The 17,754-nt window shown below is 46.9% G+C and overlaps 1 protein-coding gene across 1 annotated transcript in view; it reads right to left on the bottom strand.

The window, feature by feature from the left end:
- MAML3 (mastermind like transcriptional coactivator 3) overlaps positions 1–17,754 on the bottom strand; it is a 239,372-nt gene that overhangs the window by 4,000 nt on the left and 217,618 nt on the right. Inside the window, exons 3-4 of the mRNA XM_027885725.1 lie at positions 4,694–4,933; positions 2,467–2,554 (exon numbers count right to left, since the gene is read on the bottom strand). Coding sequence (XP_027741526.1) covers positions 2,467–2,554; positions 4,694–4,933 — 328 coding nt within the window. The remainder of the gene's footprint in view (positions 1–2,466; positions 2,555–4,693; positions 4,934–17,754) is intronic.

Genomic DNA, 17,754 nt, shown 5'->3' with positions numbered 1-17,754 from the left:
GCCCTGTGATTCAGTAGCACTTACCCTCTTCAGCTACACCTAATTCAGCTTCTAGCAAGCAAATGGAAAAGCTTCCACTGGTCGTCTTCAGCAGCAGCAAAGCAAGTGAACTTCAGTTTACCATTTAAAGCTCTCTTTTAAATACCTCCATTGTCTCTCAAAGGTAAGCCTTGAAAATGGAAATGTCAGGCTCAGAAGGCCAATCAATTTTTTAATAGCTCGGGAGGCATAAATGAATGGATTTTCTATAGCATTGCTACTGATTAAGTCTATGGAAAGAAGAAAAATTGGGGGTTTGTGGGCATTTAAAGCAGAGAGAGTGTATTAGTGAATCAATACTATAAGCACATTTTACTTCACCTTAGGCCAGTGATGGGAAACCAGAAAATCCTAACCTTGTTAAATTCCACACCACGGCAGATAACTGAACCATGCTTGCATCTTCCTTTCAGGGGTAGCGGGGAGCTATTGGTTTCTGGGAAGCCAATAGGCTTCTGTGTTTACTACCTTTATTTAAAAACAATTACCTGGAGCTTGGATTATGCCATGGGTTCACTGTAGGTTTGAGTCACTACCATACTGAACTAAATACAATACTCTGCAGGTGAAGCTCAGCGTGTATGAGGCACACGATTGCTCCCGGCTTGAATGTTATTAAATGCCAGGTATAAACATAAAATGGTTGCTTTAAAAGTTCAGAACTGTACAAGAGAATGTGAATGTTCTTAAGTAAGCCCCTATTTGTTGTCCCTCAGTGGCAGACAACATACCTGAACGTCCATGGAGAGTGGAGGATACTGGTCCCTGTTATTTATGTTGGCTTGGTTTCCATGAGAAATGGGTCTGGATAAAGGAAGTGCCATTTCTAGAGTGGTGCACATAATGCAGAGGATTCATCTCCCTTTTGCTCCAGCATGATAAGCTTCTGCAGGATGCTTTTAGCTCCAGCATATAGATAAATGAAACATTTTGTAGCATGAAGAGAGACCATCTGGATCACACTTGAACAGGGCACATGTAGCAGCAGCTTCTACTTTAGCCCTGATGTCAAACCACTTTCTTAATGATTGGCACTGGGGTCCCCTTGATTTTTCTTAATTTAGATCATCTCCTTCAATGATTAGAAACAGTCTCTTTTTAAGATGACTCCAGCAAGTGCTTAAGATACAGATCGTGTTGAAGTCTTAATGCATCTTTAGCTAGTTTTTAATCAAAAATGGCAGTTGAAAAGCTCCAAAGGAGCCACTAACAGCAAGTGGGTTCACATACTACTTTTGTTAACTACTATGCTTGGTGTAAGAGACAGGAGATCAGACAAGGAGTAGTTAAAAGAGAGATGCAACAGATTTTAAGATTTTGGGCCACCTTCTGGCCTCATTTACACATAACCTACTGCACTGGATTACATTCATGTGACTGAATAGGAAAAAATGGTGAGCTACTTAAATTAGCTCATTTATGAAAATTAATTCCTTGCTCTGTCAGATTAGCCTAAACTCCCTTCTCCATTTCTTTTAAATAATACATACAAAGGAAAGGTTTCAAAGACATATTAATGCAGAAAGATTGTACATATGCATCTCAGCGTGTGGCAGTGCACACACATTTTCTGATTTTGCAAATGAATTACTGGGGAAAAAATAATTTCACGCAGAACTTATGCTGCCAAAGATAAAAATGAGAAGGCAATTAGAAGAAGCCACCCTGATATATATCAGCAGGTGTGGCTGCCTGTTCATGTCCTGGGAACCAGAACTATTGCTGTTACATGACACTATCATGAATGTAGAGTGCAAGGGTGTGTTCATTTCATGTCTGTTGAGAAACCATGGTTAGTGAAGACATTCAGATGATGCTTTGCACCTAAAAATCTCAGAATTAACTTCTTTTCCCAAGCCAAAATTATTGCACTTACATTCTTCAGTTACTTGCGAGCACATAAAAATAGTCCTTCCTTTTTTTGAGATAATTTAAAAAATCTCTATTTACGTCTCAGGTATTTCACTGTGTTTCCCACACCTGACATTGATCAGTCACTTCTCCAGATAAGGATGCCCTCTCTGAAATTCTCTGCTCATCAAATTATATAAAAGTGGGAAATTAGGAGGGGTAAGACCAAGATACAGTGAAAAATGCTAGCTGAAAAAAAAAATGCATTATAAGAGTGGAGGCAAACAAGACAAATCCATCAATGAATCCCTGATGTCCAGATGTCAAAGAGGCATAAAAAAAAAATGCAGCTTTTACTGAAGGGAGCAGAAAGGAAATTACAAACCTAACTGAAGACACAAAGCTGGGCATTCCGCTTTGGTAAAATATGTGGCGAGTGCAACATCCTGTCTTCCTCTTCTGGCACACTGCCTAAACCCTGGTCTTCACAAAACGCACGAGGTTTCACGCCCCTGCTATGGGGGGGTGGGGGGGCATATATTGACTCCAGATTAGGAAAAATAATTTGATTTTTACCTTGGAACTGGTTGACCTGTTGCACTGGATACGGGCTTCGCTGTTGCTGCAGATGCTGCCGAGGCAAATGTGACTGCTGCTGCAACTGCTGAAAATGAAGGAGGGAAAGAAAGCAGAAAAGGAAGAGATGATTAATTAATTAGTGAGATGAGAACGGGGCTGGTGGCAAAAGTACTGCAGCAGAACTGCAGCAGTTCTTATCTGGTGAGTTGTTCTGGAGAGACAAGCAGAGTCATCTGAAGAGTCCTCCTGAGAGCACTTGGGCTACTCAGCACGCAGACTCCTTTTGGTTCAAAAAGGAACAAGCACTGAGCTGACAACATCTCTCCTTACTGACAGCCACTTCATCCTGACCTCTACAGCATGAACTTCACTGTTGTCAGGCAGAAAGGAGAGGGAGAGATATGGACTAACGTTGCTCACCGAGGTCTAAGGGCAGCTGTAGCCACACACACTTTCCTTCCCTCATTCCTGCCAAGGTCTAGAGGTTTGTGTTCCTGGTACAAGACTTTCCCTCACCTCTGCACTCAAAACAGTCAGCTGCAAGGAGTATTGCATCCCAACCCAAGCACTGCAGCCTAGGACCATTCCTGAGGCAAACCAGAAGTGTCTACAAAAGCACATTTTGTCTTGTGCTTCAGTGAATGATATTTGGGGAGCAGCTGATTGCAAAACGTATCCCTCCCTTGATCCAGACCATACTGCTCCTCTGTGGTTGTTTTCTATGAATACTCATGAATACTGTAAAACACAATCAAAGGCTGATTATAAAAGCAGAGAGAGTTTAGAAGAGCTTTTGGATGCTATGGTATGCTCAACTAAGCATTTATTAAAAGGACATGTCTTGCAGCATCATCTGCAGCCATACAAATACTATGTCCAAAACTAAGGATGTGTAACAAAGGTAAGAAAACGGCAAAGGTGGGAAAGAAGGAAGTACTAATCCCTGCATTCATAAGTATGTGTTACAGACTGTCAAAAAGAAAAAGGGAATCTTGTTAGGCACACACCACCCAAAATCTAGGAGCCTGAGGACTGTGACTTTTCCACCTTTCATCTCTGCCAACACACTTGACAGCATCAGCCTTGTGGCTTTTTAACACTTTTGGGCTTGCCTTCTTATGCCAAGTCACTGACTGGCTCTCAGCTTTATGCACATGAATTGGCCCAACCCATGATGCATTACTGCATTCTCACTCTTATGCACTTGTTCACCCTTGAAATAATTCATGCATCTATATCCTAAATATTTCTAGGAGCACCCTTCCTGTTCATTGAGAGTAAATTTTTCTGTTTCTCAGGAGCAACAAGAGAAGAGGAGAACACAGTCAGTATTTCTGTGGTTGCACAGCGTGCACAAGTTCTAATACGGATTAAAGCTGACCACATGGTCTTAAGCCATGTTTCCCCAGCAAGACAGGAGAAGCCAAGCTTCAGGCAACTGCTGACCTATCAGAATATTATCTAGGTAACACTAGGGGACTGCAACTTCATTTTTGGGTATGATCTTATAGGAACTCAACAGTGTGACTTTTCACTGACTCTCTCCTAGGCTGCTTTAAAACTACAGCTGAATTAAGCATACATCACCATTCTGACTGGGTAATTTAACATCCATATTGCAAAGTTCAAGAGCTCAGGAAGCCAGGTGATAGGGTCCAATGCAGGTCCTCCACATTGCCACTGCGAGAGGTGGTTTTATTGTTCTCCCACTCCAGTCTCTGGATCTCCCCTTGCTGCCATCTCTCCTTTGTGCTAACCTAACTGCTTGTACTGGCATGCAATAAACCAGGTTAATGAACAAACTTTATCTTTGCTAAGGCTACTTTTAACCCACATCTGTTCTTTGTCCCACATCACTGCAGCTGTACACAGATTTTGCCAGTGCAAGACCACACTCAGAGCTGGGGGAAAGGCAGCTTAGTCTGCAGTCTGCTTCTGTTGGAGTAAACTCACCGCGAGACGCCAGGCTAAGAGTTAACTTTCCCACTGCCTAAAATCCCATGCAACTGCCAAGTCCACCACTGGGAATACAGGTAATATTTGCCAAGCTAGTGGTAGGACTGAGACAGATGCCCCTTCTTTAACAACCATTGCTGAAATACCACAATAGGAGCCACAGAGAGATAATTACTAAAGGAAGGAATTACTACAAGGAAGGGCTGGTGTTGTCTGTAGCACTCACATTCTCATACCAGCTGGTATTTGAGACAGATGGATACTGTACCTGCTCTGCCAGGATCTGCTGCTGCTGCTGCTGCCTTTGCTCTCGGAGAAACTGCTGTTTCTGCTGCTCTATTACGTGGAGCTGGGCCCTCTGCTCTATCAGCATCTGCTTCATGATGGCTGCCTGAGGCTGGCTCCCCAGGAAGGGACCCCCAGAGCTCGTGCCCGTGACCACACTGGAGCCTGGTGGTACAGAAGGCTGCATCGGCCCTGTGGTGCGCGACAATCCCACTTGGTGCTCCTGTGCAAAAGAGAGAGAGAAGGCCTTGTTACTTGGGGTGCTCCACAGGCAAGAGAAGTGACAGCTCATTAAATTGGGGGAAGCACTGAGTCTGTGGATGAAGCATGGAGCTTGGAGGAAGTGGGTCCTTGGAAAGATGCACGTGGCTTTTGACCATGGGCTGCTCCCCACAGGGAACAGGTTCTTCTTTTCTCCTGGAGTTTAAAGCCCCTCAGGTAAAGCAAGTGCACTATATAATTCATCTATAATGAAATAATTAAGTTGTGTGCCAAGTTTTGTGTTTTTTTTTTTTTTTCCATGCAGGACATGTAACTTCCGAGTCACGTTTTTCTAAACTTTTTCTCCCTTCTTATGGAGACAAGTACATTTTCTCTTCCTTTCCCCTTCCCTCTCTTCACAACAACGATTTAAAACAGTTCTCATAACAACAATTTAAAACAGTCCTCCGGATTGAGAAGCCAAGGTGTTGGGTGCACACAATGAGCTGGCAGCGTTAATCCTCCTTATATTGCCCCAGAACCCCAGAATTGCACCACGTTATTGTGTTCATTCGAGATTTCCATCCCGCAGCACCGGACCGACGTGCGTGGCCGGCAGGAAGCAGCACAAGATTCCTCCCCCTTCCTCCTGCACCCACCCCCGCTTTCCCTTCGTGTTCTTCATCCAATTTGCTGGCCTTTTAGGGATAGACGGAAGGCCGAGGGGGGGAATCCCAACCCTTGTTCCGGCGGAGGGCCGGGATCACCCGGGGACACCGGCAGGTGTCGCTGCCCGCCCGCGGCCCGGCCCGGCCGGAGCGGGGCCGGAGCCTCCCCGGGGCCAAGCCGGGACCGCTCCCTGCCTCAGGTGCTCTCCCGCGTGTGAAGAGCCCTCGAAACCTCTTTGATTGATGAACTGGGGTGGGCACTCATTTAAAAACACCAACTTGACCTGCATCGCTTTAGCCTCCTCTGTGCAAAGCCCGCCAGAGCGAGGTTTGGATTGGACGCCTGCTTCGTGGGCGGGTTTGAGCGAGGTCAATTATTGTGCGATTTGGAACGTGCGGGAAAGCGATCTTTGCGGCACCCACCCCGGCCCAGTCAGTGAAAGGGTTAAAATCAATGCTTGCATGTAGCTTGGGAAATTAGGATCGGCCTTTCTGCACGAAGGTCAGGTTTTCAAGGACCCTTCTTCTGAGGAAATAACAAAACACAATTTGTCCACATCTCTGCTTTGCACAGATATTCCCTGAAGGGCTCTCTGCTTTTTGAAAGGCAGCTCTCCGATATTTAGGTTCTTTCCCCTTTTAACATCTGCCCTGGTTCGAAAGTTCCCCTCCCTGCTCCTCTTTCCTTTTCTCCACTCCCAACTCGTGCTGCACTTCGCACTTTACAACCTGGTCAAGCATGGCCCCTGCAGTGTCCTAAGGGCGAGGGCTGCCCCAAGCTGGGGTCAGGGAATCACAGCTGCTGAGGACCCCTCAGCTCCTCCCGCACTGAGCCCTTTCACCCACCCCTGCCGCTGAGCTCCTGCTTTCTTTGCTGTGGGGGGAAACACACAGACATCAGCTGTCTCCAGCAGAGCTGATGGCAAAGGCTTTTGCCTACCACCCCCTGGCCCTCCCCCGACTTCTGATGAAGTCATCAAGCTACCGATTGCATAACTGATACACAGGACTATCTTGTGTTATACTGGGAGACGGGCCAACCGCTTCCATTTATAGACAAAAGCAATGCCATGCTGCCAAATAATGGAGCCTTTGCTGCAGTAGGAGGGAAAAAAAAAAAAAAAAAAAAAAGGGGGAAAAAACCTGGGAGCCAAAGGGCATGCTGTGAAGTGACATCCCTCAGAGCTTCCTCTGCAAGCCTCAGTGCACAGCTGCCTTTGGGGCTGCGGCCCAAGTAATCTTTGAATTGCCTTCAAAAAAAATCTCCTTACAGAACTACTGTCCTGGCTCTTAATGCACACCCGGGTATGGCTGAGGGACACACTCACCCAGCAGTAAAAGCACTCCATTCTCTACTGGATTATGTTATAAATTAATTCCAGAGTTTAAAAAGGAAGAAAGCTTTGAAAGGAGCCCCACCATCTGACGTGAGCCCCACATGCTGTGCAGCAGCCGAAGGAAATACGAGGATTAGCACAAAAGTGTTACTTCCAATGCTGTGTGTTTAGTAATTTTGGGGTACACAAGTTTACCTACCCATCACAAAAACTTGCTGTTTCTGGTTTTAATAACAGGTTTAAAGCCAGGTCTCCTTCATCTAGATCACCCTCCCACATGGAATATTTCCCCTCCTTTTTTTTTTAGCAAAAGCTCTTCCCAACTGATGATGAAAAGCCCTGCTGACATCACCGGGAGCAGTCCTGGGTTGTGTGCCCTGAAAATAAGAGCATAGCCCAGGCTAAAGGTCTCCATAGGTAGGAAAATGCTCCCTAGCACCCGGGAGCAGAGCTCCTTCCCAAGACGTTTATCTCTGTAGCCTGGCACTGCTGTTGTTAATGTCCAAGGGCATGGAGATGAAACCTGGTGGTTGGCTGTGTGGCAGGGAATTGGTGATCTACACGGCTGCCTCTTACAAACCACAGCTGAGATGCAGCCTCACCACAGGAGCCGAGCACCGAGTCAAGCAACTCAGGCTAAGTGCAGCACTTACACAGTTACAGAGCTTCAAAACCAAACTAATCCAAGCTTCACTGACACCACTCTTTGCTCCTGCTCTGCCTGCCAGCTCCCCTATCCACTCCTACTGCACCCCGAGCCTTCCAGCCCCTAGACTTCCCGCTTCTCCTCCTCATTCCCTACCTTTCCTTTCTCATTCCTACACCCTCTGCCCAGCCTCTGCATTTTCCTTTCTCCACCAACTGGCACTGCTGCCTCTTCCTTCCCTCTCCAGATGCCCCCACTAGCACCACGGCTACCCAGCCTCTGGCTGTACATCACCCCTGCTGCTGCCTGCGCTGGTCTCCAGTGGCTCATTCCCACAGCCTGACTCACCCTGTGACTTGCGAGGATCCGCAGCAGCGAGGGGACAGCCTAGCTCCTTCCCCCAGGGCCCGGTCCTTGTGTGCATGTGGATACAGGGGTGCCCTGTGGGGGCACAGGCAGAGAGCAACAAGATGTCCTGGAACGGGAAACACAGGCTGTATTCTCAGCCTGTTACATCTGGGAAGGTGGTACAGTGTGACTTCTGATTTCTCACTCTGGGTCTTTTTAAGACCACCCAAAGCCACTGTATGCTGCTTGCAGGCTGTAAACAGCTCCCTGGTGATAACAGAGTCACAGGAGCTCCAGCCGGGAGCAGCGATGCTGCAGCTCTTCCGCCAGGTCCTCACCAAGGGGCAAGCAAGAGATTGGTTACATGAAGTGGGGATGGTGCCAAGCCCCCTCAGCTGTGCCACAGAGCAACTTCAAATAAGCCTCCTGGGAGCCCTCCTGCCCCTGCAGCCTCAGCCACCCACTTTTAAGGTAGCCCAGTGGCAGAATCAAGTGCTCGGCCCCTGGGAGCAAAATTGGGTATTGAAAAAGCCAAGGTGCTGTTCGCAGAGCCAAAAAAAGAGCCACAGTTTCTAAATGGTCAGCGTAACACCTCTGGTTTGTATAGCTGCAGAGCACCGAGGATGATGAACTTTTGTAGGAATCTGGCTGCTTACTTAATGCCCGCATAGGAGTTGCCCCTCTGGATAATCCGATCCTTAGTTAAGCAACAGGATGATAAATCCTGTGTCCTCCCAGTGTATTTCCAGGGCTCTACAGGAGTGACAGGATACTCCACAGGAGTTCAGAGTGATATGTGTGCATATATGTATACAGTTCTGCACAGTAAACACAAGTGACTTTAAAAAGAGAACAAAGGGGAGCGGAAAGGATCTTTTCCTCTTTGTCTCAGATCCTACATGCCTCTTCCTTACCATGCAGCAATTTATTCCTTCCACATGTCATTCAATCTCCCAACTACAGCTAAAAGCTATCACACAATTTTCTTCCAGAACAAGCAGAACGACCACCAGCTGATGCTCTGAGAGCTGGGCAGCTGGGTGCAGGTAGGGTATGTATGTGACATACAGGCAGGGCAGCCAAGCCTACTCATCAGCCCTCTGTGCCTCAGGGTCAGAGCCCTGGGATCTGGAGGAGGCAGCTCTGCTCCTGCTGAAGGCCAGGGGGGGCAAAGTGGCACCCCAGGGAAAAGGGGGCTGTTCCAGGCAACTACTGGCAGAAATTTCACATCTGGGAACAAAGTGTTTCCCAAAACGCTGAGGGAAACACAGACTGGAGAGCAAGGTCTAAATGTGCGGAACAGACGAGCAGACATAATTCCCTGTGCCGTTCTGTGGTGTGTGAATGGATGGGATCCTCGAATATACAAAGAGCGGAAGAGCAAGTAGAAGCCAGGAAGGTGGTTTATCCTGCATACTGCATTAGAAGAATGATACTAGAAAAATGTATACAATCAGACATCTACATTTTACAGTCAGAGCAGAAAAGAAGACACAAAAATGATTTGAGGCAGAAAGTGTCTGCCAGAGAGTGACTTAAAGAGCTCAATCCATTTAGCTTACCACAAAGAGAACTGAGAGATACTTTGACCATGGTGTATAAAAATACCTTCATGAGGGAAGAAATCCCTTAAAGAGCTCTTTTATCCAGTGAAGAAGGCAAAAACAGATAGAAGGGCTGGAAGCTGAAAAGAGATTCAAATCAGAAAGAAGCATTGCATTTTTACACTATGACTCCATTACCCATCAGAAATGGCAGATGTCCACATTTTGATGTCTTCAAGGACGACAGCCTTTCTGGATAAAGACAACACAGTGGTGTGATGGAATGGCCTGTGACATACCAGATAGAACAGCACTGTCTGCCCTCACCTCTGCAAAGCTCTGAGCTGCTGCAGAGGCCACTCTCCTGCTTGCACCACACTGCTGCCAGGCAGAGAGGCACTACTGCTCTTAGGCACTGCCTGTGTGTCTGTATGTCTGTATGTTAAGAATGGGGGGTCTCCAACCTATTAATGGGATCAAAATTATGACTCCATTTCCATACACTATGTCACAGTAAAGTATCATCTCTACCCAGTGTTTCCAGGGCAGCCCAAAAGCACATTCCTGTACTCCCCCAGAAATATTTCTGCAGAATTCCTGGTAATGTTGGTACTTATTGTGTCTGGCAGGGATCTTAATCCTCCCTCTAAATCAGACTGCCCACAGCAAAGCCACCTTTCTCAGAATGGTACCATCCAGCAGACTAAGGGAATTACAAATCCACTCATTTCAGACTTCTGGTTGGGTTTTTTTACCTCGAAAGAGCCAGAGTACAGGATAGAGGGACAGAATATGCCGGTTCACAACTCCAGCTCCGGCAGCAGGCTCTGCAGAGCGGATTGCTTCACCTATTTCCTCTGTCATCCAGCCTCAGGGAGGGGCTGCAAACCTCTCCTCTCTCCCCAAGCCCCGGTTGCCATGGTCTTTCATACAGTATCTGAGCAAACAAGATCCCTCTGATGTTTGACACCAGACCTCTGCATGCAGCCAATTTGTTTTCCTTTCACCTCCCTTCGTCTGCATCTCCCCTCCCTGTGTTTTCGATACAGTTTATTCTGACCACAGAACAAACAGGGTCTGTCAGGCTGTTACTTCTGTGTATTTTTGTTTTCTTCTAGGAATTTTCTAATGTCTTCGTTTCTGGTGATGAAGTAGGTAACAAAGGGCTCCAAAATGGGCAACTGTTCCTCTAAAACCGTATAAGAGCTAAAGACTGGCAGAAGTTCATCTCAAAGCCTGCAAGGCAGAAGGGGCTGTGGTTTTACCGGCTGCTTCCCCATGCACCCACTTTTGCTCCAGCACAAGGGTTTAACTCCACAAACCCTGAGCATTGCCGCTGGGATTTGGAATGCAGCGTCTCAACAGAACACCACTGAACTTCAACCAGCCTAATTAAACCAGGCTCATTTCCTCTTTTGCAAATAACAGCCCTGGCAGTTTTCTCCCTTCCCCCCAAAAAAGAAACCTTTGCAAGGGAAATCACTCCTGCTTTTCAGTCTTGTTTATCCTCAGTTTCACCAGCTAGGACCATGGTATGGAGCGTAACGATACAGTGGTTGGGTTTGTGCACTGAGGGAGAAGTATTCATTTTTCTCAAATAACTAGTTTCCTTGTAATTGCAATTTTTATTGGTCTTATTATTTTTGGGAGAAGACGAAAGCAGATCGGCCCAAATTCAAACCAAAATAGCCTCTTTACATTCATATCTTAAAAAAAAAAAAAAGGAGAAATAAGTGTACAAATATAAAAATATTTGTGAAGTGTAAAATGAAGACGAGCTATTCTCATTTTCTTTAGTGAGTTACAAGTTGTGGATCAAACAGAGCCCTCTTGCAAGGCTGTGGTTATCACCCAGTACCTGCTCCATCCCCTATGGCATGTGAACCTCGTGCTCCTTGGCAAAGCTCCATGGATGTTCCCTATACATGTTGTGTATAGCGGGGACTAGTGACTGGGCTACCAGTCAGCCTAGAGGAGCTGAGACCTGAGTTGGCACAGAGGCCCTGTGACTCTGGCAGGTCTGTGAGGCAGCTTCTGGTGCTCCCACCCAGCCTCTGCAACAGGAACGAACCCTCCTGCTCCGCACTCTCACCTGCTCTTGAGCCCTTTGTACCAGTGTTCATGGTCCAGTGAAAACAAAGCGACACTTGACATCATTTGCTTGCAGGAGTGAACTGATGGGGTTAATCAGGCCACTAATTTGACCTGCAGAGGGAACGGCTGCACAGGCAAGTTTCTGTGAGGCAAAGCTGGGTGCGGTTTTACAGCGCATCAGTTACTCAGAGGTTACTCCCAGGAGCAGATCCCCTCCCTCAGGAGTATGGAACAGCCACCTGGCATTTCTGTTTCAGGGCAAGAGGTCTGAGGGGCTGCTGATGCGTGGCAAAGCCAGCCCCTAACTGGCCTCTTGGTACCATCTCTGCAGCCATGCAGGGCTGGTGGCAGGGAAGGAAGGAGGGTGAGGATTCGAAGAAATGCTGAAGTGCCCAACTTCATATTTTAGGCACATCATGGAGGTTGTAATTACTCCCCTCAAAGACTGCTGCGTGAAGCTGTGCCATCACGGCCTTCCACAGCGTGCCCTACCACTCTGAAAGCAAGAGGCAACCTTCAGGGAGCAAAAGGCAGAAAGGAGGGAGCTGAAAAACCAGCCCACGCCATAGCTTTTCCACACCACATCCCTGCTGCATTCTACCGTAGCTGAGGGGTTTACAAGGTACAAATCAGCCACTCCAGAGGAGCTGCAACTTGCCCTCTTGATGCCAGCTCAACTCTGCCTTGGCAAATTTCCTGGGACTTCAGAAGCCGGTCCTGGAGCAAAGCGGAGTGAAAGCTGAGCTCACGGGGGCCGCTGGGCCCTGAAGCCGGATAGAAATTGTCCTGCCAAAGGTTTTAGCTTTAATCAATGCCCCCTTCAAACCCATCCTGGAGCAGGAGGGAGGAAAGCTAATGTGAAGCGTAAGGATAATCACGGCTAGAGAGCCCCCGGGAAGAGGGAGAGAAGAAAAATGGAAGATGAAAGCAGGCAAATGGTTTAAACAAACAGTCACACAGGGCCAATGAAAAGGGAGAACAGAGGGAAAATGACACAATAAAAATAAATGCTATAAGAGAAAGAAAAGCTTCTAAGCACACACAGGGAAAAATGTGGGGCTTGGAAAAAGCAAAAGTATAAGAAATAGATGCTTTAATGGAGCTCTCTAGCAGCTAACACTCACCATTACCAGGCAGCCCCTTTCCTTCTAATGGCTCGAGCCTGTACCACATTATCACCTTGTACCCCATGGAGTTAGCTGGTTGTTGAGGTATTTCGCAGAGCCTGGCTGTAGCTCACGCCTGGCAGAAGCTGCCTGAAGTCTCCTGTGGATGACTGCAGAGATTTTTTTTTTTTTTTTTTTTTTTACTCTAGGTGAAATTTGTTAAATTTCCCCTTGGTTGTTTTGTTTGAGCATAAACAAAAGGGGTTTTTTTCCACACTTAAGGGCGTCTTTCAGATCCTTTTCTCTGTGCTGTGATAAATGATATCTCCTTCATTTTTAGAAATTCCAACTTGGCACTTGCGTTGCTCCTCAGCAAGCAGCATGTAATTTTCCAAGCCTGAAAGAATCCTGGCTGAGAAATAAACACAGTGGGCCATATGCTCTCCTTCCCATGTGCAGAAGGCACCTTACCTCAAAAATTGGGAAGAGGCTGCAATCGCCCCCATGGCATTGTTTTTGCCGAGGCAAAAAAAAAAAAAATATCCACAGAAAAATTTCTGCCCAAAAAGTTTCTGGGCTCTCATAAAGTAGCCCTGTTTCTGCGTGGCCCCAGGGACCTCCCATGCACTGTCCCTGACCTTGTGGCTGAGCTCGGGCCTGGCAGAAACGCGGTGAGGGCTCTTGGAGTGTGTACCCCACATACCCCGGCGCTCGCAGCAAAAGCTGCATTGTCTCTATCGGTATTTCCTGGCACAGCCCGCTGTGCGAGGGGGCGATCTGCAGCACACAGCCGCTCCTTTAACACTGCTAGCCTCTCCCTCATTCACACCCTGCCCTCCTGAGAGGCAGATCACACACCAGAAGGATGGGGTGAAGTGAGGACTTCTTCCTGCTCTGTGCCTGTGTGAGACACAGAGGGAGAGTGTGACACGGATAAGTGGTACCTCCGTTTCCTGGCAGGCTCCAGCAGTCAATGAGTGTGGCTGATAAAAGAATCGGTGCTTAGGAGGAATGGTCATCTGTACATATTCGTGCATAAATTCCACGATCTTCCTCAGTCTGACAGCGACTTCAAAGAGCTGGATTAACTCCCTTGTCTTTGTTTGCAGGTTGCTTGTCTGTGTAGCCTCTCTGCAGGTGGGATTTCCACCTCAAATCACGAGCCAAATATTTCCATAAGGTAGCCAGCAGGGCCAAGGGAAGTGGTCCTCCACTGCAGCTGCCTGGCAAAGCCACATTATCTTTGCTGATAAACTACCTGCTGATAAACTAAGTTGGTTGAGATGGCACAAGAGGTGTAATAGTTCATGAGCTAATTCTTTTAAAATCCTTGAATCCAAGCAACCCAGATCACCTAGTTCCAGCACTTGAAGCTCTTTTGATTTTTCTTCCACCTTGGATGTAGTCTTTGTTTTCTCATTAGCCACCTGGCCTTTACTTTGGCACTCAATCTTCTTAGTCCTACTGAAAACTGAGACAAGGTATTCTGATTTGGGCTATGCCTAGCTTGTAACGTCTTCAAGCTAGACATGCTCACTGCTGTATGGTTCCCCCTTTATTTATATGACTAAGGGAAACCCCCCAATTGAATTAATTTCTTTTGCAAGGCCTATCTCAGTTCAGCTTTTGGCAGAACAGACTTTATCCCTAGACTTCCAGGCCTCTAAGGCCTCACTTGCTTTGCTGATCAAGCCCTTATTCCTGCCCTCTGAGGCTTTCTGGATAGCCTTGATACCTCTTCTGAGACAATGACTTATCTCTTAAGCTTTAAACCTCCTCTTTCTTTTTCTTTTTTCTTTTCCTTCCTCCACACTATGAGTGCTTTTTTACCTCCTTCTGTTCTGCCATCTTCCTAATGTGTACTCACGTTTGCCAGGTTTGCCAGCCCTCCCAGCTGCAAGCCCAGCTGCCTTTTTGCAGCCCTTGACTCACTTCTCAAACCCTGCCGTCTCCTGCCTTCACTGGAGAGACATTTTCGCACAGGGTTGCATTGATATCTCCCATGAGAGACTTTAAGACATGATCTTCCTCTACCCCCACTTGCTTTTCTTTGCATCCTGCCTGGCTCTCTGCTCCTGCTGCAGAGGCAGTGGCCTCATCAGTGGCCTCCAGCCCTTCTGCTTGTCCCAGCAGCCTCACTGTGTCCTCTTTTCTCATCTCTATTGCCCCCATCTGCCTTCTCCTTCTTTATATCACATTCTCCTTTCATTCCTTCCCCTTGCAGCACAAGCATGCTTTATCTTCATGCTTTTAAAAAATAAAATAAAATCCAAACAGCCCTTGACTCCTAGAGACTCTCCAGCTCTCGTGCTCTCTCTCTTCTCACTGTCATCTCTAAGCCTATTGCATGTGCTGCTGCTGATTTATATGATTTAGACTGAATTTAGTCTCCATCTCCAGCCTGGAATCTTTTCCAAACAGGCTTTCACTTCTCGCCTGTCTCAGGAACAGGATCACAGGGTTTCTAATATCCTTTGTCTGGCTGCAGCTCTGCACTACAATGCCAGGCTCCCTGTCACAGCCTGTGTGAGTCTTACAGCCTGTCAGTTCCTTCTGGTGATCTGGCCCTCCTTTCTCAGTGCTCCTCCTTGACTCCAGCACCTTCATTTGCTTGCTCCGTGTTACTTGGTCTAGTCCATCACTAGCCACCATCCCAAACTGCTGCTGTTCTGTGGGTCTGCGGCCGCATCCCTCATCTGCTTTCCCTCTCTCAAATCTCACAACAAGCTCACCCTCCACGTACTTCCAAGGACCATCTCGGCACCGGCGACTCACTGACCTACCTCTCTGTCCCCGGCCACTTCCCGTCTGTTCTAACTAAATTCATGCCCTGCCTCTGGGATCATCTTGTGGATATCTGTCAGCTCAAGCTCAAAGTAGGCTCTCATCCAACTCCCTAGGTCTCCTCTCTTTCCGGTTTCTCCATTCCCCGTGGGCAACACCATCTCCTGGCTGTCACTCAGCCCCTAACCTGGTTGTTATCTCTGCCTCATGCTCTGTGCAGCCCCACAGCCAGGCTCTCGTCTCCTCACAGCCTGACGGTTGCAGTCTTACCGTGCTCATAGACAGCCAGAATGCTGCTGTCCAGGGCATTTTCTTTGCCTGTCACCTTGCCTGTGCCATCCCTCTCTTTGCAGCCCTCTCTTGGATTCCCCTTCCTCTGGATTTCCACACCCTCCCTTTGCTCTCAAATTCAGCTGTAGCACGTGCCACCTCACGCATCATCTCTCTTTCACTGCTGAGACTTTCCATCATCCCATCACAGCCCGCTCTTTTCCACATGCTACATTTCAGCTAGAAGTGCCTTCAGACTCTCCTCCCTGCTGGATTTCATTCCTGGGAGGAGATTCTTCAAATCATACAAATCTGACCCTGAACTCTGCCCTCAGCGTAGTTACATTTGTAGAATTTTGCAGAAGTTTCTGTCTCCGTGATGTCCAGCAGTCTTCTGTTCCCCTGGTGTGTTTGTCTCCCTGCACTACCTCTTATCTTACATTTAGATTGGAAGTAGTTTGGGGGATGGAAGCATATTTACATCCTGCATCTGCAGGGAGCCCAGCACAATGAGGCTCCTAAACTGGGACTACTGCTCAGAGCTTCCACCCACCATAGCACAAGCAGTTACAAATACAACTGCAATTTGCATGCAGCTAAACATGCTATTTTATATTCTCTAGGAGCAAAACCACCAGCATTTCACTGTGCCCTCACTCCACATTTTCTCCTTTTAAAAGGGCGTAATATAAGGTTGGGATATTGCATGCTGGAAAAGTCAAGAAATGCTAAGTTATGGTTCCCGCGGCAATTGTAACTCAGCCCCAGACAGTGCGGCACAAAGGTTATCACCGTGTACAATAACAGAGGATGCTGAACACATGCAAAGTGACCAAATTACTGTCGTGGCAGATAACCAGGTCTTTGAACTTCTGTGCAGGTAAAAATCTTAGGCATTTACTGCGCTTTTAGCATTTAACTCTAGAAATGTGAAGCACACAACACTCTATAAATAAAAGTCAGAATTACGCTGTATAGTGAGTAACTGGTGCCAGCAGTAGCTTGTAGCCTTTTGCAGAGACACAGCTAATGGCAACAAGAAATATTTCCATTACTTTATGAGCTCTGGTAGCTGTCAACTGAGAGAGGGATCTGCCGATCAGAGAAATCTGGGAAGACATCAGTGTGTCAGAACAAGTGAAAAGACTTGACACAGAGGGCACATTTTTGTTGAGCAATTTGCATTAGCACTTCTGGACAAATTCTACATTTCACATGCAATTCACAAACCAACAGCAGCACAGCTAATTGGTGCAGTTGCCACTCAACTGCAGTGCCTTGTTTGAGCTATCACTAACGTGAATGAAGACTACAGGCTTTTTTTGAAAAAAATGCAGCAATTATTTTGCAGGCTTTGAGTTGGGTTCCCCCTGCCCCCACTTTCATCCCTGTAATTTCATTATCTCAATAACTTAAAAAGGACAGGGAATAGAAAAATGCAAACCTCAGAAAAGTCCTATTGAAGTTATTAATTAAAAAAAAACACCACTGTTTGCAAAGAATGATGCCCTTCATTAATATACCCGTTAGCCCTGCCATCACTGTCAATTTGACCTTGTCTCAAGAGTGCCAGTGCAAAGCTACATGTGGATCTTAAAAAAAATAATAGTAAGTGGCAGAGCACCGGTGACTGAAAATCCCAGCCACCAAACCAAGGCTGTGCTCTGCATAAATCTAAAATGCTGATGGGGTGACAGAATCTCTCTGCTCCCTCTTAGGTGGTATTAGAAGTTATTTAACTGAAAACAGGGCAGATCTCCCATCCATCATTCTTTATCCTTCGTGAAGTCGAGTCTCCTGTGAAAAGGAAAGAGCATCCATGCTGCAGTTTTCTATTACTGCTGCTCAGAATGCTCAGGCAGCTGCAGCTCAGCTGAAGGAAGGCTTGGCTGACTCCTTTTCCTAAGTTAGGTGGCTATTTTTAGGCAACATTTCCTTTAGGCTCCTACAGTGCAAAATCCAAAGGAGCTAATGGGATTGGCAGGTGCATAGATTATCAGTGACCTCCTCTAGCTGAGCATTCACATTTCCTTACCATATTTTTTG

This window comes from Empidonax traillii, unplaced genomic scaffold (assembly GCF_003031625.1).
Source record: "Empidonax traillii isolate 1590-97213 ecotype Southwest subspecies unplaced genomic scaffold, ASM303162v1 scaffold170:size2694500, whole genome shotgun sequence".
NCBI classification, from domain to species: domain Eukaryota; kingdom Metazoa; phylum Chordata; class Aves; order Passeriformes; family Tyrannidae; genus Empidonax; species Empidonax traillii.
This window is presented reverse-complemented; position numbering and strand designations above follow the sequence as displayed.